The sequence below is a fragment of the Salvia hispanica genome, chromosome 6, assembly GCF_029641045.1.
Source record: "Salvia hispanica isolate PSC_SH4W2 chromosome 6, Shi_PSC_v1, whole genome shotgun sequence".
Lineage (NCBI taxonomy): Eukaryota > Viridiplantae > Streptophyta > Magnoliopsida > Lamiales > Lamiaceae > Salvia > Salvia hispanica.
Genome location: NC_142697.1, coordinates 12544023 through 12556239, shown reverse-complemented (window position 1 = coordinate 12556239; position 12217 = coordinate 12544023). Strand labels below are relative to the sequence as shown.

At 34.7% G+C, this 12217-nt stretch overlaps 3 protein-coding genes across 3 annotated transcripts; all 3 read left to right on the top strand.

Moving 5' to 3' along the window:
- The first annotated feature begins 222 nt into the window (after positions 1-222).
- LOC148923242 (uncharacterized) lies at positions 223-1925 on the top strand. Its single transcript, XM_089061437.1, has 3 exons — positions 223-291; positions 1219-1785; positions 1851-1925. The coding sequence occupies exons 1-3, from the start codon at positions 223-225 to the stop codon at positions 1923-1925; spliced, it is 711 nt and encodes a 236-aa protein (XP_088917563.1).
- A 1367-nt stretch (positions 1926-3292) lies between these two features.
- On the top strand, positions 3293-6277 carry LOC125203493 (glutathione S-transferase L3-like). The gene is made up of 10 exons (XM_048101844.2): positions 3293-3572; positions 3689-3763; positions 4421-4481; positions 4645-4731; positions 4912-5010; positions 5094-5199; positions 5285-5361; positions 5537-5644; positions 5884-5964; positions 6045-6277. Exons 1-10 carry the CDS (start codon positions 3562-3564, stop codon positions 6054-6056), a joined length of 717 nt encoding a protein of 238 aa, XP_047957801.1. The 5' UTR covers positions 3293-3561; the 3' UTR covers positions 6057-6277.
- A 4073-nt stretch (positions 6278-10350) lies between these two features.
- LOC125207367 (glutathione S-transferase L3-like) lies at positions 10351-12124 on the top strand. Its single transcript, XM_048106670.2, has 10 exons — positions 10351-10479; positions 10580-10654; positions 10762-10822; positions 10903-10989; positions 11061-11159; positions 11248-11350; positions 11413-11489; positions 11562-11669; positions 11754-11834; positions 11927-12124. Exons 1-10 carry the CDS (start codon positions 10463-10465, stop codon positions 11930-11932), a joined length of 714 nt encoding a protein of 237 aa, XP_047962627.1. The 5' UTR covers positions 10351-10462; the 3' UTR covers positions 11933-12124.
- The last annotated feature ends 93 nt before the right edge of the window (positions 12125-12217 follow it).

Here is a 12217-nt window from a genome sequence, read left to right as displayed (position 1 = left end):
CTAATTTAGTAAATTTGACAAGTTTGGCATTAGAAACCCTAATGTTATGCAATAAACAACGAATAAGTGAGAAATGTTGAAAGATTGAACAAAATTTACCGAAAGATAAGAGGAAATCGCCGGAAATCGACCAACAAATCGCCTGCCCCTTTTCTGTTCCTCTGTTGCACAGAATGAAGCTTCTGCTTCAGCTCTCGTCTGTTTAATTCGACCAAGAGACGCATGACGGTTATGCGTCTTACCCTAAGACGCATGACGCTTATGCGTCTTACCCTAAGACGCATGACGCTAGTGCGTTTCATTAAAAGGAGACGCATGACCTTAATGCGTCTCTCCCAAAGTCGGATTTTAAAAAAAATGCAGTACAAATATGGTAAGTTTTGCTCTAGAAGCAAAAAAGAAATACCCTGTTAAAATAATGTCACATGGATTATATTTTCAATTAAGAAATTTAATAAATAAAATTAGAAGGTATTAATGTCAATTTCCTCTCATTAAAATCATCTTAAAATTTTAAATTTACGTAACTATCTCGATTTAAATTATTTTTTCGCAAAAAATATATCAAATTAAAGATAATTTTATAAGGATTCCAACGAGATTTCAATTGCATATGTTCCGACGACGTTCGGATGATGAAATTTGATATTTTTTATTTTAGTTTTTGTAAATGTTGATAATCAGATTTTTATCAACAAATAAATCAAAAAATCTCAATAAAACCATGTAAAAATCTCAATGAATATGTGTTGATATTTTCTTGTATTAGGGCATCCGCAATGGGGCAGACGATGGGTTAACAGCCCGATACATTGTCCGCGGACGATGCGCGGAGGATACCCATCGTCCGTCGCATCGTCCGCCACTGTGGACGACGCGGACAATGGGTCACGGACGATGGGAACGCGTTTCGTTTTTTTTTTGAATTTTTTCAAAATTTTTTTCTTATTTAAACACTACTATTCTCTACCATTTCACACACTCCAATTTCACATCTCTTCAATTTCTCTTCAATTATTCTCTCTCATCGTCTCAAAAATGAATCCCGACGACTACGATTTGAGTACATCGGATGGCTGCAGACGGGCCTTGACTCGAGCTTTGTTCGATGCCGTTAATGAAGCCAAGACGGAATGCTTGGCACAAATGCAGCGGGAGCAGGCGGCGGCGGAGGCGCGGGTCCCCCGCCCGATATGACGTCGGACGGTCCCCCGCGAGCACGACGTACCGCACGAACGTCTGTTCGCAGATTATTTTGCCGAGAATCCAAGGTGGGGTCCGAATGTTTTTCACCGACGTTTTAGAATGAGCCGAGATCTTTTTCTCCGTATTTTGCACACGTTGGAGGGACGTGATGAGTACTTCCAGTATCGGGAAGACGGGATCGGCAGACCCGGACTTACGACGTTGCAGAAGTGCACGGTTGCGATCCGCCAGATGGCCTACGGCACAACAGCGGATATGTTCGATGAGTACCTTAACGTCGGGGATACAATTGGCCGCGAATGTCTCAAGAAATTTTGTAAGTTAGTTGTGGAGGCTTTTGGCGACACATATTTGCGACGTCTGACTGCTGATGATTGCCAGAGCCTGATGCGGATGCATGAGACGATGCACGGCTTCCCTGGGATGCTAGGGAGCATCGACTGTATGCACTGGCAGTGGAAGAACTGCCCGACGGCCTGGAGAGGCCAATTTACTAGCGGCTACAAGGGCAGCCACCCGACGATGATCCTAGAAGCCGTCGCTGACCACCGCCTCTGGATCTGGCATGCCTACTTTCGTGTAGCCGGGTCGAACAACGACATCAACATCCTCAACTCGTCCACCCTATTCGCCGATCAGTGCAGGGGTCGCGGTCCGGCCATTCAGTCCGCATACATCATACGAGGTACTACTTGGCCGATGACATATACCCAAGGTGACCTGTTTTTTTTAAGACGATCAGCTGCCCAATTGGTGAGAGGAGAGTCTTGTTTGCGGCAAAGCAGGAGTCCGCGCGGAAGGATGTGGAGCGGACTTTTGGGGTGCTCCAATCGCGGTGGGCAATCGTGAAAGGTCCGGCGCATTTCTGGTACAAGGAAGTCATCGCCGACGTCATGTATGCGTGCATCATCATGCATAACATGATAGTCGAACAAGAACGTGGACATGTCACCAATTGGGTGGATGATGAAGCCGGATCTAGCTCCAGCACGGCGACCTCGCCTGTAACTTGAGGATTACCGACTGGCTTCAGTGCGGTTCTACAGCGACAGGCCTCAATGCGCAACCAACAAGACCATACCCAGCTCATGACCGACATGATTGAAGAAGTTTGGAACCGCAACCGCCGCCGTTGAGAAATTGTAGTTTTTTTTTATTTCGTATTGTAATGTTTGAATTTTAATGAAATGAAGTTAGTTTTCCAAATTTTGAAGTATTTAAATATTCAAATAATAGATAAAATGCTTAGGGCGTCGCTTAGGGCGGGCTATAGTCCGCCCCACTGCAGGTGGAATAGGAGGAGGATAAAATGCTGACGTGGCGGTGCATTGGGCGTCGCTTAGGGCGTCCCATTGTGGATGCCCTTAGTGTTGATATTTTTATGTCATATTGTTGATATTTGTAATATACTATGATATAAAAAAACATTCACGAAAATTATCATATGATAACATAATGACGATATTACCCTTTTGTTGATATTTTGTCTACTATTTATTGAAATTCATAAAATTTAATTTCATCCACTCATTTTAAAATCTAAAAGTGGAAATTTGATCTTGATTTTAGATTAGAGTACTATAAGCATTAGAATATGAACCCCACCAGGCACCAACCATATTCATTCATCCATTCATATGTATAAAAGTTAACTTTCTTAACATAGTACTAGTAATTTTCGTATATTTAAAAAATTGGGTATTACAATATCGTCGGACCGATCCTCGAGATCAGTGGCTGCACTATTTCTGAGTTTAGTGATTTAAAATGTGCGCAATATTCAGATACTCCCTCCGTCCCAAGGAAGATGACCATTTCCTTGGGCGGCACGAGATTTTATGCAGTTATATTTTGTATGGTAAGAGGAGAGAGTAAAGTAAAAGAGAGGGAATAAAGTAGAGATAAAGGTGTTTCCATTTTAAGTAATGAGTTATCTTGATTGGGACAAATCAAAAAGGAAAGTGGGACATCTTCGATGGGATGGAGGAAGTTCCAATTTTAAATTTAACTAATTTTAAAATAGATAAAATATAAATCCGCGACAAATGGCATTTGGAGGTTGTCTTGGTACGATGCCTGGAATAGCGTCTTCATACATTATTCATTTGAACTCTGCGCAGAAAATGACGTCTTAATACATTATTCATTTGAGCTCTGAGCAGAAAATCAATTTCTGAATATTTCCTTTGACAATCGAGATTTGGGCAACTTCTTCCTTCACCTCCCTCGTATCTATTTTCTTTAGTACGTCATCAATGACCAAGTCCAAATCGCGATTGATACTGATAAGATGAACAGATCTCTATAAGTAAAGGCAAGCACATCGTCGCTCCCTGGAATCAACGAGTAACGATAATGGCTGCAACGTACTCTCTCTCCCCCTCTTCTGTCTATTGAAATTTAGGAATTTCCCCTGTATTTCTATCAGAAATTAGTGAATTTTGTAGTTGCTTACTGTGTTATGATGGTTTGAAATTGGCAGTTATGTTGAAGAAGTGCTTCCTCCGGTGTTGGATTCTACTTCAGAACCTCCCAAACTCTTTGATGGAACTACTAGGTTATACTCTAACCTCCCTTCTTCACACACACACACTTTCCTCTCTCTGGCCTAAGCTTTTGTGTGTGTTATGTTAGTAGTAGGTAGTTTTTTTCATACTACTAATGGGTAGTTTTCTTCATGAATAGTGGTAGTTTTCTCTATTAATAGTTGTTAGTTGTTACTCCCTTCGTCCCAGAATAAGAATCCTATTTAGTTATGACACAGTTTTAAGAAATGCAAAGAAAAGTGAGTTGAATAAGTCAGTGGAATAGGGGTCTCACTTATATATATTAGTTATATAATAAAATGTGAATGGAATAACTTGGCGGAATGTGAGGCCTAATTACCGTTTATGGTAAAAGTGAAATAGAACTCTTATTGTGGGATGGACCGAACTGGTACTCTTATTGTGCGACAGAGGGAGTAGTTTTTTCATCAGTGGGTAGTTTTCTTTGTGTAGTGGTGCTATAGGTTGCCTTTTGTTTTGTAAAAATTAGTTGCTGTAACTTCCATTGGAATATCAGAAAATTTCCCAAACAAGTGTCTTTATTTTCTCTTGCTTCCTTTCATATTTTAGTCATCTTGGTGCTCCTTCAATTTGGAGCAGGTAGTTGCTCAAAATACTACTACTACTTTTATCTATATCAATGACCTGGTTAATTATCCATTTTGTAGGTTGTATACCAATTACCACTGCCCATATGCGCAGCGCGTATGGATAGTCAGGAACTACAAGGTTTGTTCTTGAATTGTGAAATTTTTTAGTTTAGATCTCTCCTGTTTGCTGCTACTTGCATTTTGATGCAAAAAGAACTTGACATGCTAGTTATTTCTTCGGTTACTTATTTATGTACTATTATTAATGTTGAATCTAAGTTACAAAATGGAGTACTATACAGGGTTTACAAGACGAGATAAAATTGGTTCCAATTAACCTTCAGAACAGGCCTGCTTGGTACAAGGAGAAAGTATATCCCCCAAACAAGGTGTGTATCCTCAAATGATTTCCGAACAATCAAATACAGATGTTGCTCGATTAAAATCGCTACATCACTCACTATTATGTAGTAATTGTCATCAATATTGTAGATGAAAATGATTTTAACTATATAGCCAGATAAGATTGAACTTGTCTTGCCTGTCTTCCTACTCTTGTTCTTCTAAAGGTGCCTTCATTGGAGCACAATGGCAAAATAATTGGAGAGAGTTTGGATTTGGTCAAATACGTAGATGCCAACTTCAAAGGACCATCTTTGTTACCTGATGTAAGGATACCTATTCGAATCGAATCCACATTTTTCTGCTCTATCACATTACTTGTATATTCAAATCACATGAAAACTCTTAGGATCCCGCTAAAAAGGAATTTGCTGAGGAGTTGATAGCCTACTCCGGTACATTTGTGGATAATGTGTATGCATCATTCAGAGGAGACGACACCGTAAAGCAAGCAGGTAATCTGGCTGCCTCTGGTCATGTGTTGTAGATTGTAATGCTATTGTACTCGAACTTGATGTGACTATCACATGGATGCATCAGGTTCTGAATTTGATTACTTGGAAACTGCCCTCCATAAGTTTGAGGATGGACATTTCTTCCTTGGTCAATTTAGTCAAGTAAGTGATACTTCAACCATAAATTTAAGGAAATGAAGAACGATAAAAAGAACTAAGAGAGTTTTGAGATATTCATCTAGGCCAGGCTTGATGCACTTCCTTTGTATTTCCTTTAATTCTCAGATTTACTGTGTGTATATTGACTTTATTCCGATTATTGTGTTGCTCTCTGTAGGTAGATGCTGTCTATATTCCATTTGTCGAGAGAACTCGGCTCTTTCTCTACGAAGTGTGGAAATATGATATTACATCAGGGAGACCAAAGTTAGCTAAATGGATTCAGGTACTTAACTCATCAGTGATTGATAAACATTTCTCAGTTAAAGAAAAACAATTCGGAATGCTTGTATATCTCGGTCCTCACTCCTCCTGAGCCTGTTTTGGGAAATCAGTTGTTTGTGTTTCTATAATTGCTTTTGAGCTCTATTGTGGTTGAAGTTGTAATTTTGTGGGCCTCTTTTTAAATGACTGGATTCTGCTTGACATATATATATATATATATTCTAATGTCTGAAATAACAGGAAATTAATGAGATTGATGCTTACAAGCCAACAATACCTGACCCTCAGCTTATTGTGGAGAAATATAAAATCCGTTTTCTGGTAAATTGTGACTACAATTTCACATTTGTTTTTACAGTGGTTATTGTTCATATTGTTAATTTACATTTTCTCATTTGCAGGGTCAAAAATGAAGGATGCTTAGAGAGGGAAGGGACAGTTTATGTGGTCCATAAATAAGATCGCAGCATGTATATTTGTTGGCTCAGAATTTGTATTCAATAATTTCAAACTGTATTTTCCTAAAATTATTTGACGAGTCTTTGTGAGTCGAATTGTTAGCCACGCTGGTGGGATAAGATTACTTTCGTTTGGCTCTATCTTACTCTGGCAGATATTATATCACTTTCATTTATTTGGCCCCTCCATTTATTGGTTTTCATTGATTTTTTTTTTTCTTTAAGTAGACGATAAAAGGGGAAAACTTTCTTTGGAGAGTTTTTCTTTAACTTCAGAATATAGAACTAGAATGTTAAATAAATGGATGATGAAATTTAAAATAATAATTAAATTTGTAATAATAAAGTATTATTTTGAAATAATTAATATGATCGCATATTCTACTCCCATCTGTAATTCTTTTTAACAAAAAATAAAATATGTAAGTATTCATATTTTATTCTCTCTCATACTTTAATCTTCATTCTAATTTATTTTATCTTTATTTAGTCCATTTAATATAATTTCTTAATTTTGTACTTAAAAGAAATGTCTCACCTTAATTTGAATGAGTGCCAATCAGATTCAATAACGACCCCCAGAATCTCAATCGAGTAATGATACTCCCTTTTTTACGGGTAATACTCCAACCCGAGAATTTTGATCTCATTCATTAACCTATCTACTGCTTGATCAACTCACAAATAAGTAGTGAATACTCCATTTGTCCCATATAAATGGTCTCTTCTTTTTCGTCTGTCCCATAAAAATAGTAATCAATATCCATTTGCAAAAATCTTTTTTTATTTATTAACACTAGTACCACACCCGTGTGAGCAGTTGATTTTCTATTCATACTAATTAATTGAAATTGTGAATTCACATTTATGAAGTATATATAATAGAATTATTCTTATTTCAAAAAATTTACACAAATTATGCTGAACTCATAATTTTGTATTATCAGATACATTATTGCATGCGTTTTCTAATTAAATACATTTATAAGAGACCAATATAATATTATTTCAAAAATATTTCATAATTTAATAGGAGTATAAATAAAATGGATCGCAACCTAATCCCTACGCCCTAAACTACCACATCTAAAAATATCTATCTTAAACTTAATTGATTAATAATTTTTTAATTGTAGTAAGATTTGAGAATTCATTTGGACATGTTTATGGATTAATTCTCAAGCAATTCAAAAAGTTACTTACGTTTTGTATCTAAAAATTCAAAAGTTTATCGAAGTTTAATTATAATAGGATTTGAATAATCATTGAGACATATTTATTGAGTTAATTCCCAAATAATTTCGGTTGTGAATTATAGCATAATAAGCGATGAAATGTTCATAGTAATATTATAGATCAAAAAAATGCCACCTTGGGATTCTACTGTTTAGTTTCAACAATATACAATTAGAAAGATTAACTCAATTAAATTAAATGAAGGTTAATACATCATAATAAAAACCATCCAAATCAAATGTTGTTCAGTTGCTAAAATATTTTTCCTAGACTCAATAGGTTGTCATTAAAAAAATTAAATTCATTAATTATCCGCTTTATAATTAGCGTTTTTATTAATTAATGCAATAGATCAAAGAGTTTTTAGATGCTGATTTTATGTTATTATATAAACTGATATAATTAATAAAATTAAGCGTTGCTCAACCTTACATATACGTGGCTTTGTCTAATGCAATTCCAATTTTAGTACTCCGTATTTCACATTTTCAAATAAGGAATATTCATTGTATTCGTACACGCATTTTGTTTGCTTTAACTATTAAAGAAACAACTCAAAATATCAATAGCTTTTTTATTGAAATAAAATATATTACAAATATAATTGATAAAAAAACGTGAAAATACTAATTATTGGAATAAAATATATTACAAATCAAGAAATTGATTTTTTTTTATTTTTTTTTATTTTTTTACAACCAACTATAATTATCTATTCTAAAAGCAAATAAATAAATACAAAAAATACACAAAATTAAATTTAAAATACTGAATAATTATAGCTTTGGAAACTTACTTTGCGAGAAAATAAAATACAACAATACATGTGTAACAATTAACACGTAACATGCATTATCACGGATTATTCTGCAAAATCAAATCTATACTAATCAAATCATAAATCTATACTAATTAAATCAATAAGAAGGGTAGTCAATTAGTGTGAAAACTAATCAATCACAATTTGTTATTTAGTGGAGTATCAATTACCCACGGTAATTAATCAATCACAATATTTTTTTTAATGTCAATTATCCTCATTACATACTATAAAAGTTCGAAATTTTGGGATGCCCTGTCTGCCACAGCACCACCTCTCTGCCCTTCTACATGTAAGGCCGCCTCCACCGACGTTCTATAACGCCACGCCACTAGTGCAAGATATTTTTCTAAACATTTCATCGCCATTTTGAGTCGTACTTTCAAGTTCGATCTCGATTCTAGTTTTCTTGTCGAAATCATGGTGGATGATGCTAGCACAACAATCATATATAGGAGAAAGCTCTTGGGTTTTTCTATTGATATTTTTAGTCGCGAAAGTAGAATTGTTTGATATGTATGATAATTCAACAAATGAGAATATTTATAGAGAGAAAAAGGATAAGAAGAGCATATAAAATTAATAGGGCCAATAAATGTTTGAGATGAAGAAATGGCTGAGAAATTAGGGAGTTTTTGTAACTGCTATATTTTAATGTCTAATTTAATCGTTCATTGTTATTATTAAGAAATTTAGGTTAAATTGGCAAAATTTTAAATGAATGTTAAAGGAAATAAATTATATGGAGAGCATTTTCCATTGCCAAAGGAATTGAAACGATTCTTCCGTATGTAAATATCAACATACTGTTTGCTAATCGCAATGGTTTTGTCTCCAGCAGTGGTTGTATCAAAAACACGAATGCAACGTACTTTGATAACCAAAGAAATTGCGGAAGCCTCGAGCTAATTGAGCATGCTGTGGAATGGTTCCATGATGTCAAGCTTTCATCCTATGGTAAGAGTAAAAATAGTATTCTTGAATTCTATAAGGTAAGTTGGTATGTGTGGATAACCAGCCTTTAAATGACATATTTCTATATATATATAAAAGGAGAGTTTTGACCAACATTTTAAATATTTATAAATTTTGAGAAAAATATTAAATATTTATAAATTTTAGATTTTGAATGTTATTTTTTAATTTATTTTGATCACGCTGAATCCAATCATGAAATTGTAACTGACATACTACTCATAATTGTATTAATGATAATTCAATTTAAATGTTTACTGTTGCACGCTTTAGTTTAGGGTCCTCATATGCTCAAATTCATTACCATATTAATATGTCTAATTAAATCGTTTATTATTATTATTAAGAAATTTAGGTTAAATTGGCAAAGGTTTAAATAAATGTTAAAAGGAAATAAATTATATGGAGCGCATTTTCCATTGCCAAAGAAATTTAAACGATTCTTTCCGTATTTAAATATCAACATAAATATTATGATTTCCATATTAACATCGTAATGAATTTGAACATATGAGGAATGATTTCCATATTAACATAGTAATGAATTTGAATGATAATTCAATTATTAGTAGTATGACATTTACCATTGCATGATTGAATTCAACGGATGAACAAAATAAATTAAAAAACTACATTTAAAATAAAAAATTTATAAATATTTAATATTTTGTCTTAAATTTATAAATATTTAAAATGTTGGCCAAAACTCGCCTATATATATATATATATATAGATAAATAGATAGATAGATTATTTCCACTACTTTTCTCATTATCATTTATTTTACCAATTAAATATGAAAATTCATGTCCGTCTACCTTTTTTTTATAGGATGGATGGGATATTATAATATGGTACTCCCTCCATCCACGATCTAAAGAATCTTTTTGCCATTTTAGTTTGTCCACGATTTATAGAATCATTTACTTTATTTCACTTTTAGCTTGCGGACCTCACATCCCACCAATTTTTTATACTCACGATCCAATCTAAAACAACTTTAAATGGGTCTCACATTCCACTTACTTTCTCCTTTTACTTTTTTTCACAAAGGTAAACAATTTCTTAAAAGACGTGCTAAGTAAAAATGGCTCTTTAAATGGTGGACTGAGGGAGTATCATTTATCAAATTTGTGTGATCTTATTATAATATTATTTCGACCAATTTTATATTATATTTTACTTAATAATTAAATAGTACTAGTATTCATGCCGGCTTGCGTATTTCTTATAGGAGGGATGTAGTATTATAATTTGGTACTAGTGTGTATATGAGTGGAGAAGAGTTGACATTTTGGAGTAGTAGCACCACTCTTTCTGTTCGACAACTATGGCCTCCGCAGCAGAGTAAGATCTCCGTACATGAATTCATTTCATCGCCGCTGATTCTCATTATAAGTTATAACCTTTATGATGATTTTTGATCGATTATGCATAATTTGAGTAGCGTCCAAGAAGTTCTTCCACCACTCTTCGATTCAACTTGTCTCGACCCACCTCCACTCTTCGATGGAACCACTAGGTTACCTATCTCTCTCTCAATCTCAATCTCAATCTCAATCTCAATCTCTCTGAATAATCTACTGCTTGTTTGATCTGAATATGTTTCTTCCCCCCCTTTTTTAAAAGGCTATACGTGTTTTACGAGTGCCCCTTTTGCCAGCGTGTGTGGATTGTCAGGAACTTCAAGGTCTCTTCATTCATTCCCCTCCATTTTCTTTACTATTCTTGTCTCAGTTTATCTTATTTTTATGAGATTTTCATTCCCAGGGTTTACAAGATCAGATCAAACTTGTTGGTATCGAGCTTGCAGATAAACCTGCTTGGTATAAGGAAAAAGTATACCCCCCAAACAAGGTACTATTTGTCTCTTTTAAATTTATAGATTAGCATAACTAGATCAAACTCACTTTCTCTTTTTCCCATAGTTGCCTTCATTGGAGCACAATGGCAAAATCATTGGAGAAAGCATGGATCTGATAAGATATGTAGACACTAACTTCCAAGGACCATCTCTATTACCAGATGTGAATAAATTGCAACTTTTAGCTCCTCATTCTCTTTTTATATTTATTTATATACACCTCTTAACAATGTCATGCTATTTTGCTACAGGATCACGCGAAGCTCAAGTTTGCAGACGAGATGATTGTTTACATGGACACGTTCACTAAGAACGTGTTCACGTCGTTCAAAGGAGATCCTGTGAAAGCAGCTGGTAGGTCTGAGACATGCTTTTTCTTCCTATGCACTTATGCATTAACTGTATTTATATATCAGGCACCGAATTCGACTACTTGGAAGAGGCACTTGCAAAATTTGAGGATGGGCCATTCTTTCTGGGCCAATTTAGCCAAGTAGGTTGTGAGATTAAACCAAAACTATTAACATGATTGTTCTCGTAATAATTCATGCTGTGCGCGATTTAGGTGGATGCTGCTTTTGTTCCGTTTATCGAAAGGTTTCAGATCTATCTGAAGGAAGTGTTCAAGTATGATATAATACCAGGCAGGCCAAGGCTAGCTGCATATATAGAGGTCTTCATTAAAATGTTTTTATCTTTGTATACAAATATATATGTATTAGGAAGTGATAATAATCTTGATGATACTGATGTGCAGGAACTGAACAAGATTGATGCATACAAGCAAACCAAGTGTGATCCTAACTGGCTCATCCAGTTCTACAACAAACAATTTCTGGTAGTTTCTCATTCTATATTACATTTCCAAACTTAACTTTGCATCCGAATCAAGTTTGATTAAATTTGCATGTTTTTCACCTCCTCCAACAGAAGTGATCAGTTAAACTCTGGTGCTGATATACTGCAACAAGTTGATGTTTCCTGTGTTGTTCAAGACCACATGAGTGGTGTAGCGTGACGTTTTCTAAGGCAATATTACATCATGTATTCGTGTTGCTATAAATAATTCTAAACCACTACATATACAGTGATAATTATTGTTGTATGATTCCTCTTAATTTTTCTTTAGCCTTTTGTGCTTCTTTGCAGTCTTATTTTGTTGGTTTCTTTATACTATTAAACCATCACAAAACTGAAATTCATCTGAGGAATTTCATACAC